The following is a 17848-nucleotide window of genomic DNA, read 5'->3' on the forward strand; positions in this document are numbered from 1 at the left end:
TGAAGAAGGAAAAGGAACAGATCAAGGATTTGAATGTTTCCAATAATAATGAAAAACAGAAAACTATAATCTTAGAAAGCTAAAGATGGGAGCTGAGATTTTATTGATAGGAGCTAATTTTTTCAGAAAACAATAAAGCCTAAATCCACTGGCTGATCCAGAGCAAAATCAACGGTGTGTTGAAACTGTAGACTGATAAATGTCTGCTGATATTGGTGGCCTTAGTAAGAGGACATCCTAGCATCCACACATTTTGCATAAGATTCTGCCAGGGAAGCAATTTGGAGTTAGTGACAACTTGTGATATAAAAGAAGTTACAGGCAGTGTAATTTGTGTTTGATTTCATGAAAACATCCATAGCAGAGGCTCAAGGTAAAGCATTTCAGAACTTACACTTTTTTCCTTAGAATTGTAATTTTCTAAATATATTTTTGTCTTTTCTTTATGTCTAGCTGAGAAAATACTTTGCAATGTGTATGCCACCGGGCCTACACCTGTGGTGAGCCTTGCTCCCAGACAAATGCCTTCTGACCCTAGAAAATACTCAGAGGGGACAATAGAAACCCACAGGATAGTGCCTGGTAGGACTGCTTTAGGAACACAAGCATGGTTGTTGCTGAGAGAAGTAAAATGCTTTGCAATACCTCAATGTCTAAAATATTTTATAATGTAGATTTTTGAACTTCCGTAACGGTGTTCATCTATGTTCTTCAAAGGCCAAGCAAGGATTAGTGCAGTAGCCAGTCCTGTTTGGCTGTCTTCTGTACAAGGAAGGTGACAAGGTCTGTCAGGCAGTCTGTGTGTGACTTTTTGATAGTCAGTCTAAGACACGAGGAAACACGTTCCCAGCTACTGGCCTAATCTAACAGTTACTCAGCTGTTGGATTAGGCTGGCCTAACAGATGAGTCTGTCAGATTAGGCGAGCCTAATCTAACAAGATTCTAGCAATATCTTACCAGATGTGAAGATAACCTACCACCCTATGGTCAGCAGGCAGATCTCAGTATATCTTCTGCATACCAGAAAGCATAGGCACCAGTTTAGGTGTCTTTCTTCTCTTTCTTCAGATAGATACAGACCACATGGGATCTAAGAAATGACAGCAGTGGCCAACTGGATTGGTGTGCGTGCCTTATGGTGACTTCAGACATAGATGATGCAAAAGACTTACAGAGATTTAACACCCTGTAAAAGCCTAGAAACCACTGACAAACTGGTAGATCTTCCTTCCCAGCTGCAGACAGAACCACAGTATATTTTCATGAGAGTACAGCTGTACTGGACAGTTTTGAATTAATATATAAAACAAAGGCCTGTATTACGTACCAAACACAGACTGGTTGGGAGAACTGGGAGCTGCTACCAGTAATGCCACTGGGAGCTGCCAATGTTTGTCCCAGAGCAGTGTTTGGTTCTCAGCATCCAGATGTTGGAGAGAAACTCTCCTGATTAACCCCAGTGCTATCCAGCTGCAGCGGATCTCAATGGTGAGCTGTCATGGTTTAACCGCAGTCAGCAACTAAGCACCACGCAGCCGCTCACTCACTCCCCCCCACCCAGTGGGATGGGGGAGAGAATCGGGAAAAGAAGCAACTTGTGGGTTGAGGTAAGAACGGTTTAATAGAACAGAAAAGAAGAAACTAATAATGACAATGATAACACTAACAAAATTACAATAGTATTAATAAAAGGACTGGAATGTACAAGAGATGCACAATGCAATTGCTCACCACTTGCCGATCGATGCCCCATTAGTCCCTGAGCCACAATCCCCCCCCCCCCACTCCCCCCAGTTTATATACTAGGCATGACGTCACCTGGTATGGAATACCCTTTTACCCAGTTTGGGTCGGCTGTCCTGGCTGTCCCCCGTCCCAACTGCTTGTGCCCCTCCAGCTTTCTCGCCGGCTGGGCACCAGGAGCTGAAAAATCTTTGACTTTAAACTAAACACTACTTAGCAACAACTGAAAACATCAGCATTATCAACATTCTTCTCATACCTAACTCAAAAACATAGCACCGTACCAGCTACTAGGAAGACAATTAACTCTATCCCAGCTGAAAACAGGACACAAGCTCTGCTGCCAGTGGTGTCTTTGTGATAGTCCCCCACTAGCTATGACTAATAACCGATCAATAGCTCTTGTTATGAGACAGATGGGCCCATTACAATCTGACCTGCTCAGAGTCTGGCTCTTAACTCTTAACCTTGGCTGTTATAAAATATTCACCAAAATTCTCTGTTAGACATTGGCACAACCTCATATTTCTTTCCCTGCCATTAAGAAATGTCACACATTCATCAGTGGCACGAATTACCACATCCACCTCACCACAATGGATGCCACATTTGTTGAATGTATTGTTAAAGAAACAGTAGAATGGCTCTTTACCAAAATCCACTGTGGAGCTTAGGGGTAAGTGAAGAGAAACAAAAATAACTTGGGGTGTGTTTCTACCAGTGTTTTTTTCACAACAATTAATAACACCTTCCTGATTTCCTCTTGAAACCAGGGCCAGACACAATTCACCCTGATGAAGTTTGGCAGAGTTTAGTCATGTTTTGCTAAATGGCAAAGGGCCTCCACGTTGCCCACCCAAAGGAGTGTAGGTTTGCATGTTTGCTGCAGCCTGGAGTGCCCTTGGTAAGGGATCTCTGCGGAGGAGGCTACAAACCCTTCCGAAGGGACAGAGGTAGTACTCTAAGTGATGGTAAGGGGAGGGTGCTCACCGGTGGGAGGAGTTCTCTGGGGCGCACAGTTTATATGCACATTCAAACCATGGTTGTACAGGTACCACAGTGATTCAAACCACAGTGATTCAAACCTGAAACTCCTTTTACTTCAGCCGTCCACATAAGGACACACTCCCGCTCTTCCCTGTGTACAGGCTACACCTCACTTCGACATCCAAGCATCTCCAAGTCTTCCTGATGGGGATTGCAGAGTAGGTGGGATGGGGAAAAGTGAATGAGAACACGGCACACACATCTCAAAAAAACCTCATTGTTATAAAGTTTCTTTCTTTTCCCTTTTCAGTGACTGTTCGTATGTGCATATACACATGGGTAACTCTCTCCTTCTGCCCCACACATGGATATTCCTCTCAGAGCCCCTTGCACTGTGGGATAATCCTCAGGTGAGAGAATGGCCCAGTGCAATTTTGCACAGGATTTTCACAGTCGGTGCCCTCTCCGACAAGGTGCAGGTCTGGTGTGCACTAGCAGTAGAAGAACTGAGGGAGGCAGACCACCGAGAACAACCTTCCATCCCTTCCTTCCTAAGTCTGTGCTCACACAGAGGTGAAGGCAGCGGCACCGGTTGCTCAGTTCTTCAGAGAATACAGTCACTCCCTCCTTCTGTCATCCCGTGTTAACTGCTTGCTTGCCAAGTCGTCTGCTTGGCTTCCTGTGGCAGATTTCAATTTCTTCTGCTCACCTGTAACAGAAACAGCCATTGCCTGGCAATAAGTGAATCCCTCACATCCATTCCCCCATACACAAATGTAGGCAGAGAGGTGATATGTCAAAATGGAGGGACCGCTGCCATCGTGTTTCAAATGTATCCCACTGACCAAAACAATAAGGAAAAACAATGGTGAGAAACTATTTACAAAGCTTGTTTTCAGTGGAGTGTTTCTGATTACTTCTATTAATTATTGAATAATGTCATATGTTATTCAAGCTTTTCCTGCAGTTTATACTACCATCTAACGCCCTTATGGACTGGAATCAATCAACCAGCACCTTGTGTTCCTGCCTCCTGTGTAAACGGTGTGCTTGCACGCAGGTCGAGAGGGAACCTCCGTGCGCCAGGGCTTTGCTCTGCTGGCTGCTGTTTGTCCTGCTACCCTGTGTCTGAGAAGCTCTTCTTGGATTATGTCCAGTCACGCTCTCCTGACCGCACACAGCAGCATGATGGTCTGTATTAAAATGCAAAAGATGTAGATACAAATCAGCTCTGCTCTGCTGTCTTTCATCCTCTGAGGGTTTTGTACCATGTTCCTCATCCTCTCACCTGAGTGCTCAGGCTGAAGCATCTCCACAGCTTTGAAAACAGATATTAACCCAGATGGTCTGTGTGCTCGCAGCCACAGAGACAGGTTGGACAACCTACACCTGAGATCCGCAGACCGACAGCTTTCTAAAATCTGGTTCCTAATGTTTCAGACTGGGAATCATGTCTATTAGAGGTAAGAAATAAGAGAGAGAGGGCAGAAAGATAAAGCAATGTTCTGTGAAATGGACCATATTTCACATATTTTTTGAAGAAACTTTGTCAAATATACAGACCTACAGACAATGGTTTTAGTCACCAATTCAATCATATTTTTGCTGGGCATAGAAACTCTTGGACTTGTAGTTTTGGGGAAGATTCTGATACTTGGGATTCACCAAACTAACAATCAAAATTAGATCAGTCAGACCACACAATTAGACCAAAATATGTGCTGGTTTCTATTTGCAGGGGGAGTTAAAAAAAGAAGCTATACTGGTAGTTTTTTTCTTAGAAATAGTGATTCTCCATCCTTGCCTTTCAGCTGGAACTACTTACACTCTCGTACGTTTACTTAGCCTTGTCCTTGCCATCTATCAGTTTCCATAATGGTCTGGGCAATCATGGTTCTGGTCTTATTTTATTCTGCATCTATAACAACCTCAAGGACAGTAGAGAAACACATCCTTAATAGTAGTATGGAATAGACAATGTGGTATCTTTTCAGAGCTTACTAAGGTTTGGTGAACATCTGTCACCTGATCGGCCATTTTCCAGTGGAGCAGCTACAGACCATAACCTATTAGGCAATTGTACTGGATTTCCACGGTAAAGCAGATGAGGAATTCCTCCTGGAAATTTGTAACCAGTCCTGCCTTTTACATTGGATCTGCAAGGGACCCAAACAGAGTCCAAGAGTAAATGTGAAGGCAATATGTGAAGGCAATGTTTTCACACTGTCTTCTACACATTCAAATAACAAGTATTTAATCTTCTGAAAAGACAGATGAAACCTAAGCAGCAATGAATATTGAGTGTAAAAGTGACATAGCACTTAAGAGATTCCTGCAACCTGCAGTTCACTCAGCGTGTAGGGACTTCATTATAGTAGCCACAAGGGACTAAGAATGCAATATCTGTAAGGAGAAGCAATGTGTTGTTTGAGCAATTGATAGAGCTGGAAAAACCAGACATATTTGGGACATACAAGCACTTCCTTACATCTGGGACTTTTCTGGACACTTTAATAACTAATCCCACACATTTTACCTTTACATTTATAAACAAAGAACAGTGATACTGCTGAGCAATCCATTTGCTGAAGAGAACAAATTGTGAGAAACTACCGAAAGTGAGTGAGCAGGAGGCTTGTTTATCACTGAACGCGGCATTTCAGAGCGAGAAAACTGAAAAGGCAAGAACACGCTTACATGATGTATAGCCATAGCTTTTCTGGCCATGAATACAAATCTGCCATGTCCTCTAATTTCAGGTGCTGGGGCATGAGCTAAAGATTACATGATGCAGTTTCCCACGTTGGTCCTATTCACTCCTCACCTAAACTGACGTGGATCCATTGATTTTGATGAAGGTATTCCTGAGCTATACCAAGGGAAAGGAGACAACCTGCCTTTGTTTTCCAGATGCAGTGCAATAGCCCATATTTATCTGGGAGAAAACTTGAAGAGCACTTCCTGAAATTCAGACACTTTTAAAACTTAAAACCCACTTCTAATATTTGATTAACTATTAAATTAATAGAACAAAAATGAAAGAATCAGTGTTATAACAATTTATTCTAGATGTGCTCAAAGTTGGGAATCTTTTCCCACAAGCTGGAATTATCAAACAATTGAACGATGAAGTCTTCCAAAAATCAAATCTGTTACTTGTATATGTAAATGAAATTAAGAGTCCTAGTGTTGTTCTGTATTCTTTAAAATAATTGGGATCATCAAGAAGAACCCTCTCCTCTCCCTGAGAATTGATGACGGTGATTGGAAAACTGCAAATTCCTCCACTGTTTCTGCTGCTGTGACCTTTGTTAATTTGTGGTCTCCTAAAAACTTCCCAGTAAGGTGTGGATTCCTGGGTAGAGACTCTAAACCCCAAACCAATAAATTTGCCTTCCACATGCTGAGAGCACTACTTTAGATATACGGACCAATAAAAATATCTTTAAAAGAATAGCAACAAAAATATTTTCAGTGCAAGTCAAGGTGATGCTGTACATTTACCAGCCTGTTGATGGTATTCTAGACTCAAAACCAAAAATTAATCTGAGAGATGGTGCTTTCAGGCTGCAGAAGGCTTTGAAATCCCAGTGCTGAAATGTTTTCTGTTTATGTTTTGGCTAGCATTTCACCAGTTCGGACACTCTTCTTGAGTCCATTGACTCACATCCAGAAATGTCATTAGCAAAAACAGCTTAAGTGGATTCTTCCTAGGCCTGACTGACCACAAAGCCTGAGAAGTGGTCACCTTCGCTTCCTCTGCTGCTGGGTCCGGCTAAAAGCCCACTCCGAAGACATAGGGACAAATTCTGCCTGAAGCCAGATTGGTGAGTATCTATTGATTTTAGTGAAGTTTTGACAAGTCAACCTGGAAGAGAACCTTCTCCCGTGCCCTCTGAACACTTGAATACATGTTGTAAACTCAATCTATACCGATAAACTAAATAGCCTCTTAGAGTCCATTATAACCATTATGGCTACTTAGATTAAAGGAGTACGGTAATATTTGTTTGTACAGCTAATCAGTGTTGCAGTCCTTACTAATGTTTCCTGAGTAGTTGCTGTATTGGAGTGTTAATCATGATTGTTCTGATTATCCGCAATTGTTTAAAAAAACCACAAAGCGAGCAAGATAAATACTATTCTGTGACAACCAAACCAAAGATGAGAAGGAAAAAGAGTAATGGTCATCATTCTATTGAGTGTTAATATTCATCTTAAATATTTGAGAGACTGCTTGAATGATGCTGTTTCTGCAGTCTTTTTCTGAAAACAAACAAAACAATCTTTTCAAATAGCTTAAGTTATCATTTTGAGGTGTGACACTTACTTGCAAGGCACTTTTCATCTCCAGAGCACGGAGCCAGAGCATGGACCTGTGTTGATCACACCAGCAAAGTATCTGGCATTGCTCCCGATTTCTGTGATGTGCTAAATATTTCTTGGAGGACAGGACCCCATTACTGCCTCCACCACCGAACACACCGCAGCCTTCAGGTAGCTGGATTTGGCCATGTTGTTTTGACAGGCAGGGAACCTTGTGCAGGTAACTTTAAAAATGTGCCCAAGGTAGCAGAGGAAGTCGTGGCTAGTAGTGGGACTACAACCCAAGAAATCCTGGTTCTGGTTCAGGGATCGTAGCCCTAGCCAATATCCACCTCAACACTTCAGTAGTGTGACTGCTGCAGACAAATCATCACGTTCTTCCTCATACCAGTCCTGGTGCTACAAAACACTTAACGTGTTATTAAGCAAAACATATTTCAAGCCTGTCATTTATTCAGGGCCTGCAGTCTTACAAGCACCATGTCATCTATCTTCCTTATAAGTGGGAAAAACTCCTGGACTCTATTTTCTCTCCATAGAAACTACAGAATAGAAGCCAATGCAATTAATGAAAAGCACTGGTATCATGTGGACAAGAATAGGGCACAAATTCAGCCCTTTCTTCAGCCATTCAGTCTAATGGGAAATATGCCTGTGTGTGGACCACATGATTGGGGCCAAAGACTGGATTTAATATAACCACAGCCCAATCATTTCCCCAAGGGAACTGTCAACTACCAGTGCAAAACAGAAAAGATGCTGATTACCTGGGCCAAACTATGCTCTTGTTTGTGTCAGAACAATATCCCTGATTGCACTTGCTTCCGTGCGACTGAGGGTCGAGTTTGACTCTGTGTCCTCAGTTCCCTGGGTTGTCTTTGAAGCACAGGAACAACGCTTCGAGACAGCGACTTGGACAATTGCTAATGGCAGAAAAATCCACCGTTCTTCTGACATTAAGGCATTGTAAATACTGAAAGAAAAGAAATCTGTGTTGTATTTTTTTGGCGTACAATGCCTAAAGCCTTATCTCTCATTCTGTCAGGAACCAAGAACTATGTATACAGATGGTGCAATTTATTATGTTCTGTACTGTGACCAAGTGCTGAAATACCTTCAGGAAATCACCAGAAAGCCTGAAAAGCTTTGCTGTCTCTTGTGACTCCAGCTCACTAAAACTATAATTGAATGAGCACAATATATTAAGCACTGCGTGTTACGCAGTAGACTTACAGAAAAGGACGCCATCTTTTTCAGCATCATTACAGAAAATATATTTGCTGTACAATTACTGCCTATACCTGTGGTAATAACATCTCTGCCTCTCTGTATTCTGCCCTTACAAAGCCCCAAGATGGGGATTTACAAATAAATGTCTAGGCTCAATGAGTCTACCTCAACTCATGTGTAACTCCTTTAAATTCCACTATGCCATTCTCATTTGTAAGATGTTGCTGGGCCTGATAGTCCTAACATTTAAACCAATGTCTGTTGGGGCTGAAATGAATGGAGATAGGTTGGTGTAGCAGTGGTACGAAAAGAGAATTTCAGCCCTCTATCAGCTGAGAGGTTAATGTATTTCCATTCCTGCTTCACTGAGCAGATTTTTATGAAACTGATTATTAAACTTGGCTCAGTGGGTGCCAGAAATACAAAGAAAAACTAAACTCAGTATCCTTAAACTCATTCATCTCTGGGTATGAAATATAAACCCTGGGCCCAACATTTTGTCCAAACCCATTTGCTTACTGCATTTGAAACACTGAAAGCAGCACCCCTGTGCCATGGACCCAACAGCAGACATTTATGGTCATCCTGATACCCACCAAGGCCAAGCTGCAGCAATGGCCACCATTCACAGAGCAACTGTTCTGCTCATTAACTGTTTCACTGGAAGCAAAACCATCTTCATCTTTGATTTTGTACTCTCCATCTTCAATTCTCTACTGTTTCCTTTCTGTGGGGATGGGAAGGCCAGGCTGCGGCACCTTGATATTGGGGGACGCTTTATCCACTTCCCCGCAAGCACTGTTAAAACATTTCCGCGTGCTTTGTTATTACATGGAAACACGAATGCCATGGAGCGTCCTCCTTATTGCATCCCAGAGACACTGGGCTGGGGACGCAGACCGGACAACTCCCACCTGTCACAGGACGAGCCCTTGCATCACTCCAGGGGAAAAAAAAAGAAATAAAATAAAATAAAATAAAACAAAAAAACCCAAACAACCCCCCCCCCCAAACCCGCCCCCCCCCCCCCAAAAAAAAAACCAAAACCAAACCACCTGGCTGCAATTTGGGATGAGGCTCCTCCAGGACACGGGGGTGCCGCGGTGGGTCCCTCGCCTCCCCCTCGGCTTGGTCCCGCTCCCGGGTGCGGGCAGCGGGCGGTTGCGGCGCCTGCCGGCCCCGCCGGAGCTCCCCGAGCCGCCGCGGGGGCCGCCCCCGGCCCGGGCCGGCCCCGCCGGGGCCGAGCGGGGGAAAGCCGCCGCCGGGAGGAGCCCGGGCGGGGAGGGAGAGACGAGGGGAGCCGAGCGCGCAAGGGACTGCCTCGATGGGCTTGAAAAATCACTGCAGCAGCAGCGGCGGCGGGCAGGGGGGAGATGCAATCCCCGGGCTGCGCTGCCACGCCGCTCTCCCCGCCTCTCCGGCTCCGGCAGCGCCCCCGGCAGCGCCCGGCGCCTCTACCCCCGCGCCCGGCTCCAAACTTTTTCCGCCGCCCGCTCCCCACGCCGGGGTGGGAGGGAGCCCCGGGCTCAGCGGTGAGCGCCGGCCGGGGAGCCCCCGGCGCGGGCAAGCTGCCGGCGGCGGCCGGCGGAGCATCCCGGGGAGGGGAAGCCGGCGGGGCGGGCGGGGAGGGAGGGGGGCGGGCAGGGCGGGGGTGGAGGCACGTCTCCCTGCTGGGGGAGCCGGGACTTGCAGGGCGCTGGGTTTTCCCGACCACCCTTTCCCCTCCCCACCCGCCCATCTCCCTGCCTCCCCCCCCCCCCCCCGCCTTCCCTCTTCCCTCCCTCCATCCCTCCCTCCCCTCCAGAATTAAAGTTGGGACAGTCGCGCTCCGGGGATGGGTGCGAGCCAACGCCTCTGCTGCCGGCTCGCTCTGCTCCCTCCCCAGGTCGCCCGGAGCCCGCGCCCCCGCCCGCCCGCCCAGGAGGGATGCTGCTCCGGGAGCTGCTGGGGCTGCTCCGCTGCTGCTGGCCCTCCCTGCTGCTGCACTGTGCCCTCCACCCGCTCTGGGGCTCCGTCCAGGTAGGGCCGCCCGAGCCTGCCTGGAGCTGCGCCGCGCCCGCCCGCCCGCCGGGAGCGGGGGACGGCGGGGCGGGAGCGGGGGGCGCGGCGGGCAGAGCCCCGCGGGGCCGGGAGCGGGGCCGGTGGTGGCGGTGGCGCAGGCGGCCCCCGGGGCGGGGAGAGCTGTTGCTCCTCTCGGCGCGGTGCCCCCCGTGGCGGCCGCTGCGGGACGGAGTGCGAGAGGGCTGGGCGGCTGGCTCCGAGCCCCCGGCAGCGCCGGACTCGGCGTGGGCTCTCTGAGCAAGAGGTAGTTGACTTTCTTCGGCGCGCCGGCGGCCGGAGGGTTTGAAAGCGCATTTTGCTGTAGGCGGCAAGGTGCACGGGAGGAAGCGGTGCACGGAGCCAAGCTCCGGCAGCCTAATTTTGGTAATGGTTTGCCGTGGGTTTTCGATGTTGATTGCGAACTGAGGATTCCCTGGGTAAAGGGCCGAATCGGCTTTCGCCAACTCCGACGCTGTGATGTCGTGTGACCTTGCTTGCAATGTGGGGTGGCCGGCGAGGCGGACTGGGAGAGATGAGTATACGGTGAGGGAGAGCGCCCATCCGGTTCCCAGAATCAGAACGGCAGCAAAGCTCAACTCAAATGCGTCACTTTGATATTTTAAAGTTTATTTATAATATATGTCTTAAGAGGAGTGATTGATGAGCCAGCCAAGTGCTGTTCGAGAGCAGAACAATTACAGTTTCTTTCTTGGAGAAAACACGGTGGAGACTCCACGTCTTTTACTCCCTGTTCTAAACTTAGTGACTCCCGAAAGATTAGAGAGAGATGTTGTTTGTTTTAGCATCTTGTCTCTTGCCGTGAGTGACACAGAGGATTTGTGCGCCTTAGAGATTAAAAAGAGCAGAAATACAGTAAAAACAACCTCCTTTAAACCAATGCCCCCATCGTAAAAATCTCTGCCGGCGCTACCTTCCTGCTGTCCTGCTCAAGTATTCAGGTAGCTAAGCTTAAGTTAAAACTGTAACCGCATTTTTAAGCGAAGTGCAGTTGTGTAAAAAGAGATGCCTTCTGCAACCTCTCTCCTGTAATCAGTCAGTCAATCAAGCAGGCAAAAAAAAAACCTTGCATAAATATCTTTCTGGCAAACTACTCAGATGATCTAAGCCAATCTTTCAAAAATAATTAACATTTGTAAGAAGTGAAACAGGCTCTGAGAAATGCAAAAGCCAAGGGGCCCAGCCTTTGCTTGCAATAATTTGGAAGTTTTGTTGTCCCATTCGTCAACTGTACTTGTGCTATTGCCTGCTGTTCTGTGGAAGGGCAATCAATAAATCTCCTCATACTCAAGCTTTTTTCCAGCTCTCCCAAAACCAGGATGCCAAGGCTCCCATCAGCAGGTACCAATGGGAAGGGCAGGTGTGGAGCGCTCACCGGCATGCTGGCCTTCCTGTGACTGAAACTCCCTCATCTTTGAATCCCTCCCATGACTCCTTTCCCTATGTTGAGTCATAATCCTTGCTCTTATCTTCAAAGTCCTGCAAGCCATACTCTCCTTGAGTAATTCAGTAATGTCGCATCATGTCGCTCCCCTGCCCCTGCTCCATCTATAGCAGCCATCGTGTTTTCTCACGTCTCTTCTCCCAGCCCCACTTCAGCCATTCGTCCCTGCGATGACTTACTTGTGGTGTGGCCTTCCCTCCCACATCTTTGCATTCCCTCCTCAGGCCCTGCCTTGAGGCACTTAAGAGAATCAGTCAGATGCTAATCAGAGGAGAAGCATTTATCTGATTAAAAAAACCCACAAAACTGAACCAAAACCCACAATCTTTTCTTATTAGCATCGTAGCCAGCACTGTGACAAGAAGGAAGGGATGATTCTGTCTGAGGCTTTTGACATAATTAAAAAAAAGAGCAGTAAGTGTCATGATAAATAGCAGGGTCACGTTTTTTCTGGTTTCATAAACATGGATCTGGATTAACTCTGATGTGAATTATGCAGAGCCGTCCTGGGATTTACGCAGCAGTGTTGAGATCTCATCTCTGTAGACTGCTTCCAAGAGAGAAAGCTCTTGCCACATCAGCAGGCTTTTAGAGGTCTCTGTGCCTTTTCAGTCAACTGCACTTTTCTGTTCAAGCTTTCCTCCTTTCACCTGATTCAAAAAGTCACAAGAGGGCCACCCTCTGGGGACTGTATTAATCCTCTTTTCCCATCCCACTCTGTAGAGCATGCTCATGGACTGCTGCAACCCCGGGGGAGTCTACTGAAATACTAAACGGCTCTGACCACATGCAGATTTATTCTTCCACTCTGTGCAAAGCAGGACTAGGACCACTGTTTCCGAATGAAACGTCAGATTAAAATAAATACGTCACAGGCACAAACTTCAACAGAGAGGCTGCAAAAGGAAACCATCAGTTACCACTTTCTGTTTGCTTTTCCCGTGACATTTGTGGATCAGATTTTCATTTCCATGAATATTTAAAAACATTCCTCCTTTTTGCAAGGCGTGTTCATATCAAGTGCCCAGATCCATAAAGTCAACTCTATGTATTTTCAGAGCAGGGCAAAAAATGCATCAGCTTGAAGTCCAGGCAACATATATGTCCAAACTGGCCAACTGCTGAGTGTGTTAAGAAAGCCTCATGCCAAGCAAGCAACCAAGTTTTAGGCAGGCCGAGGAGACACCTGCATTCCTCCTGCACCTGGAACAGCTGGAAGGTGCAGAAGTAACAACTCGGGAGCAAGCCCTGTGTGGTCCATCTCCAGAGATGTCCTCTTGCCAAGGCAACCTCTGTGCCATGGACTGCCTGGCAGCCTGGTGGGTGTCTGGTTAGTCATTATCTATGAAGTGCTTCCAAAGTCTTTCTGGGGCTGTGGTAGTGTCCAGCAGAATAAACAAGCAGTAAAGTTTGAGGCCGGGCTCAAATTAGCTGACCTGGCCAGAGAACGATTAGGCTCTTTCAACATGCCTTTTTTCTCCTGCCATCTCCTGTAAAGGCAGCTTACTTTGAATTGCAGACAGTAAGAAAGAAACATGGAGTAATTTATTTCATCATCCTCTGCCAGAGCAAGATTGTTCCCTAAAGCATATTTTCTAGTGATTTGTTCTGCTTACCTTTAGAAGACACAAGTAATAGCCTTCATTCCCTTCATAAAAAGACTAATAGACATCAACAGTGGGATTTATTTTTTTCTTGAAAAGGAGCCAAATGTCTTTTATTTTTTTCTTAATTCTATCTTGCTACTGTTAGTTAATCTTCTTGCAGCAGTCCTTGACTATTTCTCTCCTCCTCGAGGCCCTCAACCTCGATTTGGGTCTTTCCCTTTCCTGACAGATTTCAGCCAGCTTATGATATCTTTGTAATTTTAAACTAACCCTCTAAGACAAACCCCTGGTGAGGTAGTATCTGTGTTCCTGCAGGTATCTTCTAACAACCAGACATTTTACTGAGTGACAAGAGAAGGGAAACAAACAGGTGCTAAAGCCCATGCTTTTAAATGAGCATTTTAAAATGATAATGGGGAATTTTGATAAAGGTTCAGACTAAGGTATTGAGAGACAAAGCAACTTCCCCCCCCCCCCCCCCCCAGATAATACTTTACAAGTACACAGGAGCAGGGAGTGGCTGGGCATGTATAGGGTTAATCTTGTCTGCAAAGTAATTGAGAAAAATATCCACTGGTTTCTGAGGACACTCTATTACTAGCCTAAGGTAGGAGAGCCTCCAGAGATTTAAAAGCAGTCAATAGCTCTAAAAAAAGACAGAGAAAGCCTTTGGTTCTGGTTGATATTAAGTTAGAGCAATAAGTCAATGTAGCTTTTCCATACCAGCACCGTCTTCAGACTTTTATACACAAAGCTGCTTCTGGTCTGCAAAAGCAGCTGGCTCCAAGTCTGCTGAATGTTATTCCACCCTGTCTCTATCCTCTCCCATTGCACTGGCTCCTGCGAGACTGTAGCGAGCCGTAGGGGTCAGCAACCGGGGAACTAGGTAGGGGACAGTAATTGTAGCTGGGAGTTAATCGTTGCTTCCTAATCAGCTGCTGGGGCCAGCGGAGAGATGTCACCTTGCCTCTTCTGTCAGCACAGCAAATGTTGTCACACCAGTACAACTAGGAGGTACCCCACTGCGCGGAGCGGGTGCTCTTCTGACGGAGCTCCTCTTGGGAGAGTCCCTAACACCCCAACCCAGCGTGTGAACAGCATTGGAAGAGCTGAAGCAGTATGGAGGATATTCTGCTGCCTGTGATCACTTACTTGAAAAATAAATAAGCCTGCTTAGCAGACAGATTTATTACCAGCCGTGAGGGATTATGAAGCCGAGTCACTTTGATTCATTAGAGCATTCAGAGAGTTTGTGTAAGTTGCTGGCTGCTGTCTGGGATGGTCTTTAACCGTTCTCTTACTGTTACCTGATGGTGAAGGGGAAAGTTGGAAAGCACTTGTGCTGAATTTGTTTTTCCCTATGTTTGGTAATAGATTTTGACAAGCTGTTTAAAGAGCTGAGCCTTCTGACTTGTGCTGTGCCGAGCCATCCTTCCAACTCAGCTACACGTAGCCTCTTCTATTCTTTCCTCCCTCTCTGTAATATTTAAGCAACAAAGCCCTACCTCCATTTCCCCGAGGCCAGAGTAATGCATCTTTCTGCATTTAGAAACCTCCTACGCATGTGAACATGTCCTTTGTGCAGTGATGTTGTTTTAATTAGCCACGTCTCTCTTTTTGGCCAGAAATACATGAAATGACTGTGTACAGCTTTCCTGCAGCCAAGAGGCAGCACAGCACCCTTGGTGCCCAGCCGTGGGTGGTGGGAGAGGCTGGCTGGCCAGGCTGGGGGCTGGGGGCTAACGTTGAAAGGGGAGAGGAGACACTGTGTGCCCGGAGCTGGCAGGGGAAGTGAGACAAAGCTTGGGCAGGAGAGAGGAGGGGGCAGAAGGCAACCCTGGGTGACCCTGGGGGTAGGCAGGGAGGCAGAAGAGGCCTGCCTAAAACAGGTCAGAAAGCATGGCGTGAGACATCCTCTTTGTAATGACAACATGTCGTGGAAAAGAGCTAATTAAAGAAGATGATGTTAGGCCAAAACTATTAGGACAATAACCCGCCCAAGACCGAACCAGACAAGGCAACAGCTGAATGCTAGCATAACTATCCTTAGCTTAAGCAAGACACAAGTCTGTCCCAGGTGGTCTCCTAATTCTACATTCAAGGTGCTCGTTAGATAACGTGCTTATTCATCTTTTAGACTTTGTCTCCTTAAAGTTGTATCCAGTATTTTCCATCTATCAGTCCATTCAAAAAGAGCTGCTTAGAGACCTCTGAAGTTAACACCTCTCAGAAGCTCCGGCGATGTTCAGCAAATTTCCTTTTCATTAGGGACTTACTCCATTTTGTAGTGTTAGATTAGGAATTTTACTGAATATTCCTTAAATCCCTAGTCATGTAAATATTACCGATGGTAAGAAAAATGTGCTGTTAATAAACGGTCCTTGTCACAACTAGATCAACCCATTCGATATATTGTATACCAATACTGGCTAAATCATTGTCCGTGGCCAAGCGTTACCTACACTTGGGTTCTGCAGTGCCCACCTTCAACTTTATTACTAGCCAACACTGCATGTTACAGAAGCTACAAGTCACAGTCTGTGGCATTTCCATTTTGAGCATGTCATTGCTGTGGTGCACAGATGAGGAAAATGTGGGCTCCCTCTCCTCCTGGTGGGAAGTGAAACACTGTGAAATGCTCTCTGAACATCAAAGCCAGGCTGGCAAAGCAGAGGAGAGATCTCTGGCTTTCTGTTCTGCCATAAGGAAAATGAACATAATCCTGACCCTAACTGTCTTGTAATTTTTATTAGCTCTCTTTGGCTTGCAGCAATGACCCTGTGAATAATGCATGCTGCTAGATGGCTTTCCTAAGGAAAGAAGGCTTACGCAATCATATTGTCTGCCACTACCCGCCTTCTCCTTACCCCGTAATAACTCAGAAAGCAGCTGGCCAATTTCAAACAAATTTGACAGAGGGAAAGAGGTCTTGAAGATATTGTGTTAAGTAAAAAAATAAAAAATGGAAACCATGTAGGGAAGAGACCTCCTTGTAGTGGCCTTAGTGAGGGACATGAGCTCAGTTCTCGCTACAGGTCTGAGGTGCCACTCGGGTACTCAAGTCCGAGAAACACAATTCATGGAGAATCAGTTTTCACTGTTTCTGCTGCTCATGCAATGACTCGTTTCTTCACAGGTCACTCAGGGTGAGCCCCAGAAGTCATGCTCCAAGCCTGTAGCAGAGAAAGTCACAGAGAGCTGCCAGCAAATTTGCCAGTGCAGGCCGCCTCCACCGCTACCACCGCCTCCTCCACCTCCACCGCCCCCGAGGTTGCTAGTGGTGCCGAGTAAGTAGCCACTGGTATGGTTGTAGTGCACTGAGGGAGGGTGAAGCGATGGGGATGCCTGGACAGACAGAAGGAGAAAGGATGTGGGAGAGGACACAGCTAGCTCGTTTGTCATTTTCCACTTAGCAAATGGAGGAAAAAATGTTCTCAGTAGAGATGGAGATCTGTTTTCTGATCAATGAATAATGCTTGGCTTTTGGAGGAAAGCCAGAGAAATTCCCTCCTTTCATTGTATTATGTATGATTCCCTAGCTTTGAATGGTTCCCTAATGCCCTAGCCCTGGGAAATGCTTTCCTATGGAGATGCAGCGCTCTGCTTCCCCTTGAGTTACGTGACCTCCTGTTTCACCAGGTGTGCAGCTTGGAGGTCTGGGTGCTCCACGGCAAATTAATTTATAAGCAGGCAAAAATTCAAACACTCTGCCTAGACCATCCTGCAGATTGGCTGTCTTCAAGACACCGGAGCTCGACTGGTTTACCACAGCAGTGAGTCAGGCTCACTGGTTTTAAATTGCTTACAACTGTAACAAAAGTCAGAGGCATGTCAGGAGTCAATGGCAAGTGGGCAGTTTTCCCACTAATGCACATACAGGCTAAGACTCATCTATTTCTCTTTATACAAGTCAGTGCTCCCAAGCCTTATGCAGCCCATCCGAGCTCCTCTGAATTTCCAGCTGTGCATCCCCATGTCCAGCACACCTTGTGCCTGCAGTTCCTGCTGGCCACCTCTGCCAGCTTCCTTCCACTTCAGTATTTCTGTGATCCCCGACGCACAGATCCTTTCTGGAGAGCGATAGCCGGTGGTCCCCAGAGCGGCAGTCCCTCCACAGTGGGACGGAGCTCACCGGCTCTACCTGCACTGACTGGGTGCAGGGACATGGGCTGGACCCTGCACAGACACTTTTAGGTCTCAGGTGTTTGGTATTCCAGCAAATCTCCTTAACGCTTCTGTATCTTCGCAAATTTGTCTCTCCCTAAAAGGCTGCCTATTAATTCTTCTCCCTGCTTAGATAAACTCCCCTGGGAACAGTGTTGCAAAGTATATCTAGTATCCTTCTCAGCGCTTCCCCCAAGGGAAAAGAAATCATTAGGTAACATCATTTGGCTGTTTGTCTTTATCAGCGCTATCCCCAGATGTGCAGAAGACGCGAAGAAGGCTTCTGCA

The 17848-nt window shown here is 46.6% G+C and overlaps 2 protein-coding genes across 3 annotated transcripts in view; one reads left to right on the forward strand and one right to left on the reverse strand.

Annotated features, from left to right (window-relative positions):
- Positions 1–5775: 5775 nt before the first annotated feature.
- LOC115334744 (translation initiation factor IF-2-like) lies at positions 5776–10025 on the reverse strand. The gene is made up of 2 exons (XM_029999328.2): positions 9343–10025; positions 5776–8030 (listed from the first exon to the last, which is right to left on the reverse strand). Exons 1-2 carry the CDS (start codon positions 10023–10025, stop codon positions 7835–7837), a joined length of 879 nt encoding a protein of 292 aa, XP_029855188.1. The 3' UTR covers positions 5776–7834.
- A 176-nt stretch (positions 10026–10201) lies between these two features.
- PRIMA1 (proline rich membrane anchor 1) overlaps positions 10202–17848 on the forward strand; it is a 55007-nt gene continuing 47360 nt past the window's right edge. For both annotated transcript variants that reach the window (XM_029999353.2, XM_029999362.2), the window contains exons 1-2: positions 10202–10306; positions 16533–16683. In XM_029999353.2, coding sequence (XP_029855213.1) covers positions 10214–10306; positions 16533–16683 — 244 coding nt within the window. In that variant the 5' untranslated portion in view covers positions 10202–10213. The remainder of the gene's footprint in view (positions 10307–16532; positions 16684–17848) is intronic.

The sequence above is a fragment of the Aquila chrysaetos genome, chromosome 2 (genome assembly GCF_900496995.4).
Source record: "Aquila chrysaetos chrysaetos chromosome 2, bAquChr1.4, whole genome shotgun sequence".
NCBI classification, from domain to species: Eukaryota; Metazoa; Chordata; class Aves; order Accipitriformes; family Accipitridae; genus Aquila; species Aquila chrysaetos.